The following is a 21,517-nucleotide window of genomic DNA, read 5'->3' as shown; positions in this document are numbered from 1 at the left end:
TCCCTAGCAACCGCCTTGGTAACAATGAAAACGTTGTATGGACACAGTTTCCTGAAGTAATCTTCATAATAACTAGCAAACTAAAGATCATGTGCATCCACTGCACACATAATCTGAAATAACAACTCATATTTCTCGCATCAAATGACATCAAAACGCATTTTAATGGCCAAACTAACCTTAAAATAGGCATTTTCCACAGAGAATAAAACAAAGGTCGGCCATGTTTTCTTTTTCTGCGGGGAGACATTTGAAGATCACATGACATAGCCATTGGAATGAATGGTGATTTCAGAGGCATTTTTGTAGAAATACTACGTCCCAAGTTGTAGACCAACGTAGTTATTACACGTTTAGATGTGAGATGTGTTTATTCAAAACCAAATTTTCAACACACAATGTCATGACTTTTTCAAGATCTTTTTGACAAACTATACTATGAATTTCTTTCATATTTTTTGAAATCCTATACTGACATTGCAGACAAACTATATAATATAATTCTTAACTACATACTATACTTGGACTTTTTTAAAGAAACTTTTGACATACTATACTAGTACTTTTAAAATATCTTTTGACAAACTATACTATGACTTTCTTTCATATTTTTAAAAATCCTATACTGACATTGCAGACAAACTATATAATATAATTATTTGTAAGCTGTACTGTTCTGTAGACTAATACTTTAAAGGTAGGGTAGGTAAGAATGGAGAAACCAGCTCGAGTGCGCTAGAATTTGAAAGTAAAGCAGCCGAAAAAAATCTGCCCCTTCCTTCAGACTTCCTTACAGAGCCCCTCCTCCAACACACACGAACGCGGACATGACCAATGAGGACACGAGATAAGTTTATGCACGAGATGGAAGGCTGACAGGCAGGTAAACCATCCAGTTATTTTAGCCGGGCCGGGTCAGATGATTGGTCGAGCTTTTTACAGCGCCACGGCTTCCACAGATGACATTTTTTTATGTATTTATTGTCAAAGCATTTAATGTATTCTTTGCTGACGGGATCTTAAGAGCATTCCATGGAATATAACAAAAAGTTTTTCTGAAGTGAATTACCTACCCTACCTTTAAGCTCACACGCACGCACGCACGCACGCACGCACGCACGCGCACACACACACACACACACACACACACACACACACAAACAAAAACTTATGAACATATAGGTTCACCTACTGAATACAAAAATAACAAATTAACCAAAGAAAGTGAAAACCATGAAGCAGATTCAGACAGTAGGCATATTCACATTTAAAGTATTAGCCTACAGAACAGTACAGCTAACAAATGAGAAATAAAATCTGCTCCTTTTGAAACAACACAACATGTTCTTTTAGTAACATTGTAATACTGCTAGCATTTTTGGGAAATCTCACTAATCTTTTATGTAACTCTAACGGAATACAGTTACCATTTTTTGATATCTAACTTTATCCTGTTAAAGGTGTAACTCCCGTGGCTTCGTTGTCAGTGATGGTGGTTGTGTTTTTAATAACAAACGGGAACAACAGCCCTCATTATGTGAGGACGGAAGCTGTAATAAATATTTACAACTGAAGACTAAAGGCCTCGTCTGGGTGTTGCCCGGCGACAACTCCTGTTTTCGGAAGCTCTTAATTGCTTTAACTGCCTGATTAGTGCTGCGTACCTGGACTCACATTCAGGTTCAGGTCCGGACTCAAGTCCAGAGGTTCCGGTTACGTCACACAGATCTCGCGAGCAGTTGCGATATTTTGTGAGACTTCGTGAGTTCAGTAATGGCCGCCATTTCAGAAGCCGACACAATGTTTTTCGTCTTTTCTCAGCGCAAATTTCTCAATCTATGGAAGGTTTTAGATGGTTTAGAATAAAAAGGAGAATATACGTAACTGCTAGTTTTTTTTCGAGTCCAGGTACCGGTTCCCGACGTTCCGGTTTTAACCGGACTTGAACCGAAACTTTTTACAAGTCCAGTACCGGTTCGGCGTACCGGTACGCAGCACTATACCTGATACAATCTTGCATGTTCTGTGGCACGTCTCTACCATAGAGTCTCTACTGGGAATTGTAGTTTTAAAAGTTTTTGTATTTCCCAAAATTAGAAGTTGCCAGTATTAAACTGTGTACACCCCTGGAGGTTTAGGGGATAGGAAACACATTGGTGTTACCAGGTTTAAAACATATAATTAATAAAAGGGGGGAAATGACTTGTGCCCATAATGGGCAGCATTAATATATACCCACATGCCAGCTAAGGTCAGAGCTTTAGAGCTTTATTTAACAGCTGGTCTTATGTCTGTGACCCCTCCTGTTGTTAATTGATAACATTACATTACATTACATTAATTGATAAGCCTTGAAACATGCACTTGTCAAGGTTAAGAGGCACATTTTGCAAATATGGCAGTAGCCATCAATCATCTTAAGATAAGATATACTTTATTGATGCCAAGTTGGACATTTTTTCGTTACATCAGCATGTGTAACAGTTGTAAATATGCAGTGGTGTTTATTTGTAAATCATTTAGTATAATCACTCATATTCTGTGTTTTATATTTAATAATTCTGTGTCCTTCATTCATTGAATGTTCAATACCTGACAAGGTCGGAGATGAAAAAGTTTGGAAATGAAAAACTTGGGTCGCAGGTTCCTCAACAGTGCATTACAAGACATCTATCAATATGTGTGTACCTCCACCATTAAACTGTCAAATTCTGCACATTTCTTATACTATCTACATACATCTTATAAGAGTTTAATAAATATGTATAATATCAGTTCAAATAACTGCTTCAACATAGTTAACATAGCAGGAAAGTTGATTGTCAAGTCCCAAAACAAATTATGCAATATATTAAACGTTAAGTACTTTGTCAGGCTTATTATGTTGATACCTCCAATGCTTTTTTGTTATTCAAAAGAAGACCTTAACCTAAAGGATTCTTTAATGTTTGAATAAAGCCTCATTAGTTTGTCTGTTTGGCACATTCTCCTATTAATATCTTTGGACATCCGGCACTAAACTGTTTTATTGTAGAGATCACTTACAATATCTTCTTGATATTTTCTATTCTATATTTCTATCATTGACCTTCTACTTTCCCCCTATGAAAGTATGTACTCTTAATATTTTTTATATTTTCATCAAATATAACTGTTACGTTATCAGCTTCTCATTACACCTCCCACACCCATCACTCCCAGTGTTTCGTTTCTGCGCTCACTGCAGACACATTTTCGTTTTTGGGTCAATTTCTGTCACAACTTCCCTCTGAAAGCAGCTCAAACTTTGCTGAGTTTTTTTTCCTCTCTGACAACATGTGCACTAGAATATCTTCCCGTTGCGTTATCTTCACTTTGTACCCTTTGACACTTATATCCATCATCTGTAACATCGTGCTGTTCTTTCCCGACGGGGACCTGAAGTACGCCAAAGATGGACACATTACTGAGGAGGTGAAGTACATGGGGGGACTCGTCGGAGGAGGAATAATGGTGAGTGGTTTTTCCTCTACTCTGTTTGTGACTCTGGGACACACTGCTTTAAATTAGTGCCTGGAATGTGTGCAACCTCAAAAGTATTTTAGATATGTAAACTAAAACTGTTGAGAATCAATAATCAGGTTCTAGTTTATTCTTGCAAGAAGGAGCAGAGTTAAATCACATACAAAGGATATGGGTTAACTCACACACATGATGTATGCTGCTCACCCGAGCAGCAAAAAACATCAGGCTTATATAGTCCAAAACACGGAGATAGATAACAACAAAGCCAATCAATCAACAACTTTATTAATCCTGCAAGGGGCAATTGGTTATGAGCAGCAGCTTATGTCATGTACACAGGCAGGAACATACAGAAAGAAAACACACAGATACACCCGGGAGCACAGATGTGGATCATTCCAATTTACACTATAAATAGTTCATAGCATCACAATAATAAATAAATAAATAATAAATAATCAAGTTAAAAGCCTTTCAAGAATTTGTTTTTACTTTTAAACTCTTGCTTTCTTTACCAAGCTTTCTTTGCATTTTAAGATATGATTTGGTTTACTTTACCCATGTTTCCCATTTTTCATCAAATACATGAACTTGTTTTCTTATTCTCGTGGTTATTTTTTTTACGATCCATACATTTAATATACCAGATTCTTCCATTGTGCGTTTATTAAGTTTTTATCTTTTAACTAGTTCCTTGTCATTTGTGCAAAAACTGCTACTCTTTTTCCAAGGAATAAAGCAGGAATCCTTTTCTGAATGTCCTCTGGGGTTTTCCCAATGGACACACACAAATATGGAATTGTGAATTTCGCACGAAGATGGCCCCGAACTTGGTCAAAAGCCAAGCAAGATGTTGTGCTGTGAAATTTGAGTATGATATGAGAAATTTGAGTGTCTCTGCGGTCCTGCCAGACTCCCACCATACTACTTCCCTGATGGCTCCCACAAGATTGCTGACATCTTTGTGGATTAATCTTCTTATTATAGACACATGCATTTCCAAACATTTGGTCTACCTATGTTGTAAATGTATTATTTTTTCGATTTACACACGGCATCTATTGCACGTCTGTCCGTCCTGGGAGAGGGATCCCTCCTCTGTTGCTCTCCCTGAGGTTTGGGTTATATAAATAAACATTGATTGATTGATTGATTGGATGATTGATTGATTGATTGAGAAAGAAAGAAGAGAAGGAAGAAAGGTGTGTGTGTGTGTGTGTGTGTGTGTGTGTGTGTGTGTGTGTGTGTGTGTGCAGTTTCTTTTTCTTGTCCTTCCATCAGTCTCTCTTACTTTTCTACAGTGCAGTTTAAAGTTTGGAATGAGCCAGTTCATATTTATATCAGTGTCTCTACTGTGACATGTCTCCATGCTTTAATATTAAAAAAATCTCTTTATTTTTCTCATACTGTCTGTGCTGCAGCATCTCTTTTCACCCTCTGTCTGAAACCAGAGCCCGGTCTGCTCTGATGGGTTAGCTGACTGGCTCTGTTGTGATTGGTTAAATGAGCTCCCGAGTGTTACCTAGTGATGTCATTAAGTCACGGATGTAAACAAATGAGCCCAATGGAGGTGTTTTAGGTTGGAGGGAGAGAAACTCCTTCTTTTATTGCTTCCACTTTACATCTTACCGAAAGCAATACAATCATTTTCAAATCAATAAATTCTTTTTAAATACATTTTGTGAATCAAGTCGTTTAGTGTGTAGCTGTGGGAAAAATGTACAGTGAGACGGTCATTAATGAAAATCTCGGACGGACTGCCCGGGGGCAAAGCAGAGGCCGAGAAGGGGGATTCGGGCTGACGGCCCGGGGGCAAGGCAGAGGCCGAGAAGGGGGACTCGGCGGACGGCCCGGGGGCAAAGCAGAGGCCGAGAAGGGGGACTCGGGGGGGACAGCCCGGGGGAACGGCATAGGTCGAGGTGGTGGTCTCAGGCAGACGGCCCGGGGGCAAGGCAAAAGGGCAGGGAAGTCCACGGCGGGGAAACTCAGGGGGCCGAAGACAGGGTTGAAGGCCCCCTGAGTAGGCCCCTCCGGGTCAGCTGGATCGCCAGAGCAAGAGCTGGTGGAACCCCCGGCAGGACAGGAACCGGTGTTGGCCAGACAGGAACCGGAGCAGCGGGACAGGTGTAGACGGAACCCCCGACGGGACAGGCGTAGACGGGACCCTGGACGGAACATGGGCTGGTGTCAGTGGGACCCCCGACGGAGCAAGGGCTGGTGTCGACGGGACCCCAGACATAGCGGGTGTCAGCGGGACCCCTAACAGGACAGGACATGGTGTTGGCAGGAACCCTGGCGGAGCAGGTGTCGGCGGGACCCCCAACAGAACAGGACAAGGAGTTGCCAGGACCCCCGGCGAGACAGGTGACGGCGGGACCCCCAACGGAACAGGAAATGGTGTTGGCAGGACCCCTGGCAGAACAGTAGTCGGCAGGACCCCCAACGGGACAGGACATGGAGTCGGCAGGACCCCCGGCGGAATAGGTGTCGGCGGGACCCCCAACAGGACAGGACATGGGGTTTAGAGAAATACCAAAAAATAGTTGGAATTTCTCTTACAGCTATTTCCAAGAAGCCACTGAAAACTGTACAAGACCTAAATGTATGACTTTGGTTTGCTCCTTGTTCTAAAGTTATCAAAATTGAGTGAAAATTATGAATTGTTTTGTCTAAATTGAGCTGAATGTGTATTATTGTCCTGCTCCAGGTGCTGCTCCCTGCGCTGTACATCCACAAGACGGGGACGCAGGGCTGCTGTGGGAACCGCTGCAAGGTGAGTCTGTCTAAACTGCAGACTCTACATTTCAGGAGTTCAGTGAAAGACGAGCACTGGCATGAATGCTTAACAATATATGCTGCAAACTAAATTCTCTATATGTGCATACCATAGACGGTATGGTGCATTCACATTCTCTATATATGCTGGCATACAATTACAGATAAAGGCAATTTAAACTAAAACAATTTAAAATACAATAAACACAGCAGCACAACATCAAAACTGTACACTAAAAGTGCAGTAAAAAGAGCTATTAAATAACTACAGAAAACATGAAACATGGATGGTCACACAATCAATGCAATTATTAGCAGTATTTAGTAGTGCTAAATTTTGTATAATTTGCACGTTATCATAGCATATTATTAATAATACTAATATTGCACATGTTATATAGCAGCGAGTGTATTGTAATGATGGTAATTAGGGCCTGAGCACGAAGTGTGCGAAGACCTATTGTTCTGCATAGAATTATTATTATTCTCCCGATTCTTGTTCTACACATTGAACCTGTTTTTGAGGGCTTTACGTTGCCATTCATGTAGCGACATTTTGCAAAGCCGTCAAGACGGGTGAAACATTTTACATTCTAGAGTCGATGGGTTCAACATTTCCAACATGCTTGCTAGCGCCACCTGTGAAAATTCAGATTTCGAAAAGTGTACATAGTCACAGCGTAAGTCTGATGGACCTGCAATTTTGGCCCGTCCACACACAGGCATGAAAAAAATCTTGATACTGGGCGTGTCTGAAGCTTGGCGATTTTTTGCGAGCAACGCGATCAACAACCAATCACATGAATCTCCCGCCCCCGACATATAAAGCAATAGCAATGTTTAAACGAAGTAAACTGGATATAAAATCCCCAAACAGGCGAAAACCACCAGTTTCACCCACTGTCTCTGCCACCTCCCTCCATGCCTGGTTCCTCCGGTTTGTATCCCGGTAAATAGTTCTGGTCGTAAAGAACCGGGTGATTTGCTACCGTAATTTCTCGTTTGGAATATGAGGAAATGAACTGCGGTCTGGCTCTCCCGGCGGGATTTGCATAAACGGGATTTGATTGGCTGATGCCAGCTTCGAAAGCATTGGGAGCATCAAAAGTTGAACATTGCTCAACTTTGATGCTCACGATGCTTGCAAAGCCATGCTCCGCTCCCCACAATGCAGTTCGGCGAAGATTAAAAATCATCCACGTCACCCCATTCAAGTGAATGGGCGAAGCTTTCAAAGATTTTTTTCATGCCTGTGTGTGGACGGGCCGTTATCCAGGTGGAGCTGCTCTACATATTATCCTCTCGTGTCCCTAAGCTCCGCCTTTTTCAACACCAAACTTAATGTACAGCATTAGTGGAGGGTCAGACACATTGTCGTAGGAAATGAGCACGATGTGTGGAAAAATGTGGCCGACATCAATCGAAACGTATTAGCAAAAAGGTGTGGTTTAGACATAAATGCTCATAATCCATCAACAATTTATCCAAATATCACAGATTTCGGTGGATAGGTTCAGTGTGTCTTGGGGAAGAGGCACAAAAAAGCATGTTCATTTTGGACATAGGAAGCACACACATTTGTGTATAAAGTTTAGACACATTAAAGAGACCCTTTTGTGCTTTTTGGGGTTTTCCCTCTCCTGTAGTTTGTTATATAGGTTTGTATTCATGTAACTGGTCTGCAAAGACTAAAATCTCTGTGCTTTTCGCCCCCCCCCCCTCCCCCCCTTCCCGAAACGCCTCCATTAGGCTCCTTTGTTTACTTACTGAACACAGTGACATCACTATGTTACACTCATGCTTCTATTGGCTAACCTCATTTGGATGATGCCTGATCAATATTTTCATGATGCGCACTGATCGGTGTATCAGCGCTTAGCAGCTTGGCAGGCTCCTCTCATCGGGGGCTTCGTTATCTCTAAATGATGACGCCTACTCTGATTAAGTAAAAAAAGAAAATACTTGCATGAAAGTAAGATTAATTTTGGAAATATATTGAGCTTATTGACTATTCATGGGATCTGCCTGCAAACGAGGAGGATGTAGTGTCTCTACTTTAAAGAGTCCTCTCCTGCTGATGTTCAGGTGTATATCAGTATGTAGTGTCTCTACTTTAAAGAGTCCTCTCCTGCTGATGTTCAGGTGTATATCAGTATGTAGTGTCTCTACTTTAAAGAGTCCTCTCCTGCTGATGTTCAGGTGTATATCAGTATGTAGTGTCTCTACTTTAAAGAGTCCTCTCCTGCTGATGTTCAGGTGTATATCAGTATGTAGTGTCTCTACTTTAAAGATTCCTCTCCTGCTGATGTTCAGGTGTATATCAGTATGTAGTGCCTCTACTTTAAAGAGTCCTCTCCTGCTGATGTTCAGCTGTATATCAGTGTAGTGTCTCTACTTTAAAGAGTCCTCTCCTGCTGATGTTCAGGTGTATATCAGTATGTAGTGTCTCTACTTTAAAGAGTCCTCTCCTGCTGATGTTCAGGTGTATATCAGTATGTAGTGTCTCTACTTTAAAGAGTCCTCTCCTGCTGATGTTCAGGTGTATATCAGTATGTAGTGTCTCTACTTTAAAGAGTCCTCTCCTGCTGATGTTCAGGTGTATATCAGTATGTAGTGTCTCTACTTTAAAGAGTCCTCTCCTGCTGATGTTCAGGTGTATATCAGTATGTAGTGTCTCTACTTTAAAGATTCCTCTCCTGCTGATGTTCAGGTGTATATCAGTATGTAGTGCCTCTACTTTAAAGAGTCCTCTCCTGCTGATGTTCAGCTGTATATCAGTGTAGTGTCTCTACTTTAAAGAGTCCTCTCCTGCTGATGTTCAGGTGTATATCAGTATGTAGTGTCTCTACTTTAAAGAGTCTTCTCCTGCTGATGTTCAGGTGTATACCAGTGTGTAGTGTCTCTACTTTAAAGAGTCCTCTCCTGCTGATGTTCAGGTGTATATCAGTATGTAGTGTCTCTACTTTAAAGAGTCCTCTCCTGCTGATGTTCAGGTGTATATCAGTGTAGTGTCTCTACTTTAAAGAGTCCTTTCCTGCTGATGTTCAGCTGATCAGTATGTATACTGATATACACAGTACAATGCAACGTGGGAAGATGTTTTCTGGTTCCTCATTTCACCTCCATTAATTTTTCTTCTGAGAACTGAAGGAGAAGTGTTTCGATGAAAATGAGGTTAACACCAGCAGCTCTGAAGGTATATGACACCACATAGAAAACCACAGGCACGTATTCAGTAGAGCAGGGTTTGAGTTATGTGGGAGCCAATGGGAGCTGAGCTCTCATAAGGAGGGGTCTGAGCTCCCACGGACACAGTGAAATCATACATCTGTGGGGGTCGCTAATACATCACCAACAACCATTATTTTAATCACAAATAAATAATGCATGTGTCAATGTAAAGAGTATTATTTATGTTAACGAGGTATATAGGTTAAAAGAAAAAAGATTTTTCCAAAGAACTACGCATCTCTTGAATGACAATATGCGTGTGTGTGTGTGTGTGTTAGTTTTAAAGACCCCCATAGAGATCAGTTTATAACTCGAACCCTGCAGTAGAGCAACAGCGGAATAATTCAGGCCGATATGAGACGGATCAGTTTGAGCTGACATCCAGTCACTGTGGAGGACCGAGCCAAACTTACATTGAGACACAATCTGGAGGTTTAGTTTAACATGACTGCATTCCCAGGCCCTGTGTGGCTCAACACCAAGTGCAGTATGTGGAAAAAAATGGCCACTGTTTCCATCTTTGCTGAATCTGTTTATCTTATTGAAAAATACTGCATGCACTTGTCACCAGGCTTGGATTTTCGTCATTTTAGGGGCAAGTCCATTTGGCCTTTGGTGTCACACATTTTTTCAGGGCGCAAAGGCCACATGCCAGGGCACAAAGGCCATTGAGGGAAACATTTGGATTTGGAGCTTACAAATAAATAACTTCACTTTCTATAAGAAACACACACAAATGACAAGGAAAACAAATTACTTTTTTAATATCAATAATGTCAAACATTATATATCATCATATAGGCCTATGCCTGTAAGTATGAGCATAAAAAATAAAGAAGTGTAAACATTTACATTATTATTATGATTATTTAAAATATGAAGACTACATATTATTGAATTACAATTAAGATAATAAGATTAGATATGCTTTATTTGATCTAAAATATTGATGTTTTGTCGTTAAAGTAGCCTGTGAAAACCATAACAAATAAGTGATTAAATGCTACAGTATTCAGCAAACACAATTGCAGAGCTGCAAACATTGCAAACAGACTAAGGTCTACAACACCCAGTTGACTTTGTGTATTTGTGAATGAAGGGCCATCTCATGGTTAAATCCTGTAATTGAACAAACGCCCTCTTAGCAATTTGGCAACGCCCCCAGCCACTGGGATCCGCTGGGTTTTCGGTTGGAATCCGCTGGGTGTAGTCCTATCTGGAGTGCTGCATCTGTAGCTCCCAATGTTCTGTGACCTGTCAATCATCAAACCGGAGGTCATATTTCATTATGTGTTTATTTTTATCTGAAGTTGTACCCATGGATATATAAAGGATAGTTCTACCGCAAAGTTATTCTCCGTGGGGACTTCCGGCAACAATCTTGATTCTGATTGGCCAGAAGACTCGAAAAAACATCAGCAAATATGTTTTATTGAGAAGATGATTACTACGTGACAGAAGCTTTCAAAACCGTTTATGATCTCCGGTACTTCCAGTCCAACGCCTACTGCATGCACAGCGTTAGAAAATCGGGCCTTCAAAATAAAAGTTTGACTTTTTTCCCTAAAAAATAAAATGTGTGCCCAGCAGCATTAGTCACCCTGTCAGTCTGTCAGTACGCTACACAAACTTTCAAAGAGCTTCACCGCTAACCGCCCCGAGCCTGTGTCCCGGTGAGATTAGCTCATATAATAAAGTGAGCTTTCATCTTATTACAAGCTTGTTTCAGACATTTGGAAACCCAGATTTGGGCTTAAGTATACTATATTTGTCAGTCAACAAAATGTGTTTATTTGGTCAAAGTATTGGAAGCCTGCTTGTCTGAAGTAGATGATATCAGGCCTGAAGACAGTGCCTCCAGAACCAGTAACCGCACAGTGGCTTCCTCTACTGTTTCTTCTGCTCGCAGGAGGGTGGAGGCTGAAAAGGCAATACTGCTTGCTCGAGCAGCATCCTTAAAGAAGAAGCAGGCTCTTGAGGTAGAAGAAGCCTCCCTATTACAGCAGCTCATAGAGAACAATTAGAGATGAATGCAGCTGTAGCTGAATGTGATGCAAAGTTAAAGGTGCTTGAATAGTATAAGTAGAACAGCTACCTTAATCGCAGCCAACGTCATGTCAAGTGAGAGACATCTGGCACCGGATCCAGAACTGCTTCAAAACCAGCTAAATATGGTGAGAAACTTGCCTCGGCACACCTGCTAAAAATAACTGTCATGCCACGCCCAACACAGTCAAGCATGTGGATGGACATGCAGGATGGAGCTTCTGATGCAGCACACGGACCGGGCCCTAGGGAAGGTCACCGTAGGAGAGGAGAGGGACAACTATGATGTGATGCAGCGTCAAAGCCAGATTACAGAGATGCTGGTAAAGCAGCATAAAGTCTTATCTTCCTAAACGAGACTTGCCTGTGTTCAAGGGAGACCCGCTCACCTACAAGTCCTTTATAAGAGCCTTCAACCATGTAATCGACAGCAAGGCAGAGAGCAGCAGCGATAAATTGTACTACTTGGAACAGTTCACCGGAGGGGAACCTCAAGAGCTAGTCCGCAGTTGTGAGCACATGGCACCACAGAGAGGCTACAGAGAAGCCAGGGCTCTACTCCAGAAACATTATGGTGATGAACTTAAAATTGCTACCGCCTATATGGATAAAGCTCTAAAGTGGCCACAGGTCAGATCTGAAGACGGAAAAGCCCTGAACGCCTATGCCCTTTTCCTGATTACGTGCCATAATGCCATAGAGGACATAGAATATATGGACGAAATGAACAATCCAACTAACATGAGAGTCGTTGCCTCAAAGCTCCCATACAAGGTGAAAGAAAGTTGGAGGAGTGCTGCTACCGAGGTTCAAGAGAAAAAGGGACGAAGAGCAAGGTTTACAGACCTAGTGATATATAGACAATCACAAATGGCTAACGACCCCCTTTTTGGAAGCATGCATGATACCAGGACAATTACGGAGGGAAAAGTCAAAGCTACGGCCACAGACTCTAAAGCTTGGAAGTCAGGCTGGCAAAGGGGAAGCAGTTTTGCCACAGTTTTCAAGCGAAAGACAGGATTGAGTTTCTGAAAACTAAAGGCCTCTGTTTTGGATGTCTTACACAGGGACACCTTAGCAGAAACTGCAATAAAAGGATGAACTGTCAAGTCTGTTCCCTAAGACACCCAGGAATTCTGCATGTTGAGAAGGATAGTGCTACATTTAAAAAGCCAGATGAGAACATCTCAAATGGTCTTGTGTCACTGACGCAGGAAACATGTGGATACACTGGGGCCGTCGATGAGCGTCGACACGCCCTACTTGGTGTGTCCCGCACCGTCGTGTCTTTTCAGCCGTGCCGACACCTGTTCGTCCGAAAACCCACCGATTCAACATGTCGAATTGGTGGGCAGTCGCCAAAGGCTGTAGGCAAAAGAAAGCCCTCTAATAGGCTGTTCAGCTAGCGAATCAGTGCATGAGAAGCGAAACGGAAGTAAGGGACCGAAACAAACTATTAAGAAGGCAAATCTGAGATTTAATTTAGCTCCAGTTCTCGACACAGGCTCGGGAAAGCCCCCATGAGCCTCTCGCTGTAGAGTGAAAATGGAACGCACACGGTATTTGTTGTTTGTTTATATCACGCAGTCTGTTCTTCTTCTCTCGGTTATCACGCAGTCTGTCTTCCGGTTGTTGCCTCTTTAGAATGACGAATACACACTACCACCGCCTGCTGGTAAGGAGAGTTATTGCCACTCACGCATGCGCAGTTCGTACGTGCTTCTTGGCCGTCGGCTGAAGTCTTTGCGGTGTGTTCCAGTGCGACACATGGCCAAGACGCAGAGACGCGAGGCGACACAACAGTCGGGGGTCCGTCTGTTTCAGTTCTTTGGAGTCAGCTTGGTGTGTCCGGGCCTTTACACGCATCCACCAAAACAAGGTTCAATTTGTGGGCCATGCAATGGATGTATAGCCGGACGGGTGATCCTGGCGTAGTTTTGTTTGAACACTATTAACATGACCAGACATGAGGGCTGCCCCATCGTATCCCTGTGCCACAATTGGTAAACGGTACAGTCCGCATTGCTCCAGAAAGAAAGAAAGTCGTGCCTGTCCTTTTTAAACACATAAATTACTAATTCATCAATTGCACGACAAAATTGTGAGGAAGGATTGGAAGAGCAAACATGCGGAATAATTCAGTATGAATGAGCGATGTGTTGCACAGAGACGTTTCTGACCTTTGCTCTTCCTGCTGCAGATGTTACTCTCCATTGCCTTATTTGCAGAGGGTGGGGCCGGCGCTCTGTACAGCTTCATCGTGGCGGGGCTCGGTCTGCAGAATGGACCTCTCTGCAAAGTCATTCTGGTCTGGTCGACACCTTTCAAAAACAGGTGAGGCACTTCTTTCAAGATACGCTGATTAGTCATGGATGAGCCATACATTTGGCTGGACGCTCCAGAGTAGTAGTCATGGTGATGGTGACGTAGGGTACACTGAATTGCAGCCATAATTCCGTTCTCCGTGCCACAATCAGTCCGCAGCCTCATGGGGATGACACCGAGGTTTCGCACACATGTGAGGAACTCTTGGGTTATTGTTTGTTGGACCACATTCAAGCCATAGTACATAGAAAATCCATCTATGCATCCTGAAAGGGCCACACCGAATGGCTTAAGTTTGTCATAACCGTCAGCATGCCACATCTAGTTCGGTCCCATTGAGTGGTAGGTTCTCCTTATAAACCTTCTGCGAGATCTCCTCTCCTAGCCTTGAGGGTTAAGCTCCCGGAGCAAATTCATAACATCATCTCTCTTCACTCAAATACTGTACTTTTGTTTTAGTACCTGCCACATTGTTCGGTATCCAAAACAGTTGTCCAGGTCCACAAAGTTCCAGCCTGATGGCGTTAATTAAAGCGTTTAGAGAGGAATAACCCTTTCTGCGGTAAAACCCGGCTTGATTCAGTTTGCTTTAAAGAGTCCGCAAACTGATTTTTACACCGTGAAAGATACACAACATGTCCACGATTACAGCATACGAGTGACCTTCATTAAAATATTGCACGCAATGTTGCAAGATATCTGGTCCTTCTGTCTGGTCCGTGTCCTTTAAGCAATCCAGAGATTGTCCACAAGATGAGCAAAACGATGTCACTAGTCCCAGGTTGTTTCCACAAAACGGACAAAACATGTTTACCGACCGTAAACACACTCGTTAGTTTTTAGCTTTTTAAAAGTGTTTTGCATCTTGTTAATTTGTTTTTGTTAATGTTAAAGATTTTTTTCCTTGGTAAAAGTGTTTTGCTAATGTAATTTTGTTTTATAAAATGTGAATTTATCTCAAGCTTTGTTAAAGTGTTTCACACTTTGTAATTGTCGATTGCGCTTCTCATTCACTGTACAATCCAAGAAATTCAACATGAGAATATGAAAAACAACACGTATAGAAATCAAATCAACACTGAAAACGTAAATAACACAGGTATAACAAAAAATAAATAAAAGACGAGTTATATATAATGTCATCCTACATAATAAATGATACAGTCCAATATGCTTAAAATATCCATATACCAGAATAATTCAAAAATAAGAATTCCTCATTTTAAGGAAGCCATATTATATTATTGTTATGCAGCCTTTATAATCCTTCCGTTATTAATCCCAGTTTTGAAGTGAATTTCTGATGACATTTGTTACATTTCTAAAGTCCTGATCACCAGGCTTTAATAGATTGGATATGGATAATTTAATCAGGATAAAAGATTACAATATTGCAAAAAAAATAACAAAAAAACATGTAGTGTGTGTTGTAAAAAGAAGAGATTGAATTTCTTCTTTGTAAACTGTACTGTTCTTTATGGTAATACTTTAATTGTGAATCTATACGCCTACTGCCTGAATCTGATTTATGGTTTTCACTTTCTTTGGTTCGTTTGTTCTGTTTTTAATTCAGTAGGTGAACCTCTATGTTCATAAAATTGTGTGTGTGTGAGTTTAACTGTGTGTATTAAACTAAAACGGAGCATTTTCTGTCAGCTCAGATATTCTGCTTCTTTAAACTGTAATATGTGCTGCTCATGTGTTTCATTGTTGGTGTGTAGGCTGAATATGCTTCATGAAAGGCAGGTTTTCCTATAAATAAAATCTCTTAGCAGAGGACACATTTTTGATACTAAATATCTTGGTTCTTCGTTACCAGAGGTGGGAGAAGTACTCAGATTCTGTACTAAAGTAAAAGTAGAAGTACCAGAATGTAGGAATACTCTGTTATAAATAAAAGTACTGCATTCAAAATGTTACTCAAGTAAAATCACTAAAGTATTAAATAAAAGTAGTGGAGTAAAAGTACACTATTAACCTCTGAATTGTAGTGGAGTAGAATTAAAAAGTAGCATAACATTGAAATACTCAATAAAGTATTATTAAAATTGTACTTAAGTACAATACTTCAGTAAATGTACTCAGTTACTTCCCGCCTCTGCAGGTAACTAGTAATTGTAAAAGATACATTTTTAAAGTTCCTGATTAAAACACTGATGATTTGAGCAGATTTGTTCCACATAGAAAACAAAGATTGTTAGTTTAAATGAACGCTACCAGATCAGGGATAGGGAAAGTAACTCACCCAGACCCTGCTGATGACTTCCTGTTGACTTCCTGTTTTCCACAGTGGCCATAGTCTCCTGACTTACTTGGCGTTTGGGCTCACGTGTACAGAGCCCAACAACATCGTGCTGTTCAACATCGTGCTGTTCGCCACCCTGCTGGCCACCAGCAGCCTGCAAATGATCCTCTGCGCCATCCAGATTATCAACGGGCTGTTCGGCTGCTTCTGTGGCGCCCGTTGAGACAAAGGGGTAAAAACAGTAGCATATCACAAATAATAGCAGGGTTTTAGCTGTTGTGAGGATTTCCTAATTCCGACACAGATTAGAAATGTTCAGTGGTGTAAAGTAACTAAGTGGATTTACTCTAGTACTGTTCTTAAAGGTAACCTATTATGCAAAATCCACTTTTCCATGTCTTTTATACATCACCATGTGTCCCCTCTGTGTAAAGAGAGTCTGAAAGTTTCAGGAACAAAGATTCTCTCTCTTTTTGTCCTGATCCATTTATATAAAAACCTGTCTGAAAATGAGCTGATCAGATTTTGGCCACTTTGTGATGTCATAACTATTATTTAGCTTGTGTTACCATTAGCCAATCACCAACCAAGGTAACCCCCCACCACCTTATCACCTGAATCTCCTCCTAGAGCACCATTGTGTTCTTTTTAACCAAATATATCTCAGAGGGGCGTGGGGAGGGGCTCCTTATTTTCATCTAAAGTAACAGACAGAGAATCAGCACTTTGGAAACAGGGCTGAAACAGAGGGGATTATGGGATGCTGCAATGATCTGTTTGGTGTTTGGAGCCAAACACTTCAGAGACATGTTTTGTATATATCTGAGACCTATAATATATTGATGAAAAACAGTATCATGGGGGACCTTTAAAATATTTTCAGATGGTATCATTATACCAGTGGTTTTTCTGGTTGAACCGACGCCCTTACGATAGAAATGAGTGTGCTTTTTTTTTAAAGTAAGAAAAGGGGAAACTAAATGTACATCTTCATCGCTTTATCGAGAATTCATGTTCTGCAATGGTGATGCAGCATTATGCAGCATATTCGTTTCCTTTTTTTGTATTGAGTCATTCTCAGCTTGATTAACCTCCATCAAACACTTGAATCTAGTAAAATGTTCTTCTTCCCCTGAGAAATAATAGATTGACAAAACAATGTGAACTCAAGGCGCAATTCAGATTGACACACATTCACTTAAGGGGAACTGGGGATATGTATCAGCTGCTTGTGTGACAGTCGGACAGTGAATAATTTAGAGCGGCCGCTGCCGTGTGAGCTAACCTGGAGCTAACGGGAGAATAAACTCCCGTGGAAGAGCAGCCAGCACTACAGCGGCCGGTAAATGCAGCTGAAACACATTAATAAACAACGAACCACGGCACTCTGGAGAAAAGCATAAGGTTGGAGAAGTCGTTATTTAATTTAATCTGGCTTTGTGTGATTAAAAGCAACACGATTATCGACCCGACGCAGTCCCCCATTATTGTTATTGTTGTTGTTGTTGTTGTTGTTGTTGTTGTTGTGAGCGCCGTAACGCCGTTGGGGAACAAATCAGCGATGTAAACGGTGACGTCATGACGCAGCAGCGGCAGCACCAGTCTGGGTGGTGTGAACAAAGCGGGAGCAGAAAAGGGAAACCGGAGCTGAACCGGAAAAGCTCTAGCACGGAGCTAGAACGGGAAAAGCGCTGGTGTGAAAGCCCTATGATGCGGCTTTCACACCAGCGCTTTTCCCGTTCTAGCTCCGGTCGAGTTTGACAGCTCCTCCACTTCCACACCGAGGGAGAGGCCTGAAGAGGCTTCAACAACGGCCACAGCCGCCGGCGTAGTGACACCGTCTGTAGTAGTAGCAGAGTGATTTTATGGGTCATTCCAGAATTTGAGGACATTTCATGTCCCCCATATAAAAAATCTAATAATCCATGCCCAAAATGCTAAAACATGCACTTGTTGTGTTAAACATACTTGTCTTGAGACAAAATGTGTATAAAATTTTAGAAAAAGTGGTTTCAAAATATTATTTAAATGATCAAATAGCTCTCGAACATCCCCTAAAATGGCATTTTTCTCTTGTCCCCGCTTCTTGGTGACCAACTTGCATGTCAAATATAACATTTAAAATAGGGATTTTATTTACTTTTTTTGGTATTATTCTATTGATATATGTCTCTTGTAATGGTAAAATCTATTTGTTAAATCATAAACATATTTTAAATAACAGTAATTTTTCACAGAAGGTGTGTCCCTCAACATGCGTTTAACCCTGTTACCCAAACCTTTTTAGATTGGCACAGGAAGTGAAAAAACTGTAAGTCAGATGACACAGTGGAAGTGACATCAGCAAGCCATGTGCTAGTGCCATGGGTAGACCAAAACTAAATCCTCTCTTTTATTTTTCATATTTTTACAATCTTTTCAGTCGTAAAAGAGTGTGGCACTCTGACCCACTCAACCCTGATATTACCAGAATAAAGCATATTAATTTCAAAGTTATCTTTCTTGCATTAGATATCCAAATTTGTCCTTGCCTTGAAAGTAGCATTACATGCTACATCTAGCAATAATTCCTGAGGTTAAAACTCAAATTAGCATTGATTTTCAACCCTGTTACTTTCAACCCTGTTACTATAATTAGAGTAACAGGGGTAATTCTTCATTGGAAAATATACATTTGATGCCAAGCTGGGCAAATCACTTTTTTTGATGGTTTATTATCTGTTTTTCCTAAATACATACAAAAAAATTCTAAAATAAAAGGTTCATTTTTCAAAAATGTTGGTGTCTAAATTGTCCTCCAATTCTGGAATGACCCTTATAGCAATTGATCGAATCTGCGTTGCTGCGCCAGTCAACAGAGCGTGCGTGTGATATATTTAGTAGCAGGATGTGCACTGAAAAATAGGGCTCCCCCGAAAGCAAATGGGTAATTCGAACACTGGAGTTTATTCTCCCGTTAGCTCCAGGTTAGCTCACACGGCAGCGGCCGCTGTAAAGTATTCACTGTCTGACTGTCACACAAGCAGCTTGTTTTTATCTCATGAAGTCTCTAAGTGACACACACTGAACAGTCTGGTGGGTCATTGTCCAGGTCACGTGATTTTGTGTTCCCATAACATGTCCATGTGCCAGACTAACACATGTGACATAACGAGCTACATTTCAAAAGCTTATTTTTGTTGCTAAAGGTAAAATTCAAGCCATTTAAGAATTAAAATGCTTACATAACATGTCCTTTATTACATTTAACCTGTTGTGGAAACATTTCTTGATCAAATTGATATGAACATAGCCGTGGGAACATGTTTCAAATGGGGGGTGCTGTGGGGATGACACCAGGGCTGGTTCTGACCAATGTGCTGCCCAATAGGCAAGATTTTAGCTGGTAATGAAACACCTCTACAAAAGACCAATACACTACAAAAAGAGAAACATATTGACATGGTGGACAGCTTATATAACAAGGCTTCAAATGTATTTAGTATTATAACATGTTTTAATTGGGGGGATGGACTTCACATCCTCTAGGGTGGTCCGGGGGTACTCCCCCGGGAAGACTTTTTTAACATTTTAAAGTAAAATGCTTCAATTTGGTGCACTTTGTGCGCCCAATTAGAGACTGATCTAGGGGGTACAACTCTAAACACCCATATGAAAAAGATCGGTTTGCATTTTATTAATCAAATAAGTAGGTATGTGAACATTTCCAATAACCTACCATAGCCAATAACAAATACATGTAACTTATTTTACTTGTGTTGTTCATTCATATCTTATTTTACCAGTTAACATTTATTTATTTATGTATATTTTTTAATCTCTCCAGTTTTAAACGATATTTTTGGTTTACAGTCCTATAGTATACATTGGAATGATTTCAAACCTGTTTTGATTTATCCTAATAATTATAAAGGTGTGCCTTGGAAATATTTGTTTACATAAATTGCGATCAAAACGTTTGAGACCCACTGAGATAACTTAGACTAAAGTTAACTATCTAAACCCTCAGAGTCCTTTACCTCACTGTGCCTCTCAGTCTGACAGGACAGAACCCTCTCTCCACATTATTGTAGAAACAGCTTCTTATATCCGTTAGCGCAGCAGAAGCTAACTACAATCCCCGCCGGTACCGCGGTATCCCCTCTCTCTATCTCTCTCACTTTGGCTGCGGGCGCCTGCTAAGCCAACATCCCCCACTTTCATCACTTACAGCGCCCATCGTACAGGGCAAATGGAAAATGTAACCCGGGTGAAAAGGGTGTTATCTTTATTTAATTATGAATGCTGTTACATCAAGGCTGAAAATTCGTTTTTTTTGTATTGTGGAAGTGCAGATCCCCTGTCCTCCACCAGGGGGTGCTGCAGCACCCTCAGCACCCCTGGATATGAAACAAATGAGACAAACATTGCTGTGACACTGATGTCAGATCGGGACATTAACCCTAAACGTTCACAGTAAAGCCAAAGTGACATATGCACAATTAGAAATATGATTATGATCTGCTCAGTTAATTTAGCTGATTCAATTAAATTGAGTTGATATATTCTTATTCTTCAATTCAAAGAATGTTCAAACTAATTTAAACCAAAAAAAATCTAATCTAAATAAGTTATAAATAAGAGTTACCATTAAAGCCCAGTGTGACATATGTCACATTTCAGATATTTGACAGTAGGGGGGGGGGGGGGGGGTTCTTGTCAGAAATGTGTTCTAGGTGGTCTATTTAGTCTAAATTATGTTCCCCTTAATTTCCCCAAAAGTAGAAATGGGTCCAGGTTCTTATGGGTTAAATCAGACTTTAGTTCCACCTGAATTCACAAGCTACCCTGCAGTATACAAAGTCATTCAAACTAGCTGCACCTTTACCAGCTTTGATAACACTTTAATGATCAATCATTATAAAACATATCATATAGCCTATATTATTCTGAAATGGACCAATCTGCACAATGAATACTTTTGATACTTTAAGTATATTTTGATGCTAATACTTTTGTACTTTTACTTGAGTAACATTTTGAATGCAGGACTTTTATTGTAACAGAGTATTCCTACACTCTGGTACTTCTACTCAAGTACAAGATCTGAGTACTTCTCCAACCTCTGGTAATCGTAGAGAATCTTGACTTCCTGTTCTAATGATGTGTTCTTTCCTTACAGCCGCCCTCTGCTGGAGGATGGAGAGAAGTGTTCCTCCTACAAGATATGCACTATGACATTTTTATACTTTTTGTGTTTTTCATGAGGCTAAATGCTGCATTTGAATAAAATAGACATCTTTAATGTCTGCAAGTGTTGTTGTGAAAATGGCACAGTATTAGAAACAATGTATGCTTATGATTTAATTTGAAATAAATTGTTTTTAAATGAAAGACGCTCATCCAGTTCTC

At 40.8% G+C, this 21,517-nt stretch overlaps 1 protein-coding gene across 2 annotated transcripts; it reads left to right on the top strand.

Annotated features, from left to right (window-relative positions):
- The first annotated feature begins 1,787 nt into the window (after positions 1–1,787).
- Positions 1,788–21,489, top strand: LOC307020717 (transmembrane 4 L6 family member 5-like). 2 transcript variants are annotated; one of them, XM_079652247.1, is made up of 6 exons: positions 1,788–1,880; positions 3,424–3,492; positions 6,212–6,277; positions 13,757–13,890; positions 16,172–16,358; positions 21,288–21,489. In XM_079652247.1, exons 1-5 carry the CDS (start codon positions 1,839–1,841, stop codon positions 16,347–16,349), a joined length of 489 nt encoding a protein of 162 aa, XP_079508373.1. In that variant the 5' UTR covers positions 1,788–1,838; the 3' UTR covers positions 16,350–16,358; positions 21,288–21,489. The 2 variants fall into 2 exon arrangements, with proteins under 2 accessions (XP_079508373.1, XP_079508372.1); XM_079652246.1 differs by lacking the exon at positions 1,788–1,880 and having other exon boundaries at positions 2,591–3,492.
- Positions 21,490–21,517: the final 28 nt, after the last annotated feature.

This window comes from Notothenia rossii (assembly GCF_949606895.1).
Source record: "Notothenia rossii genome assembly, chromosome: 9".
Taxonomy (NCBI): domain Eukaryota; kingdom Metazoa; phylum Chordata; class Actinopteri; order Perciformes; family Nototheniidae; genus Notothenia; species Notothenia rossii.
Note: the sequence above shows the minus strand (reverse complement) of the source record. Positions and strands in the feature narration are given on the sequence as shown.

Excerpts from the sequence above, each read along its gene's own strand:
- LOC307020717 (XM_079652246.1), top strand. The coding sequence starts at position 3,316 with ATGTGCACTAGAATATCTTCCCGTTGCGTTATCTTCACTTTGTACCCT. Across the intron at positions 6,278-13,756 it reads GCTGTGGGAACCGCTGCAAG|ATGTTACTCTCCATTGCCTT; the intron begins GTGAGTCTGTCT and ends TTCCTGCTGCAG. Across the intron at positions 13,891-16,171 it reads TCGACACCTTTCAAAAACAG|TGGCCATAGTCTCCTGACTT; the intron begins GTGAGGCACTTC and ends TGTTTTCCACAG.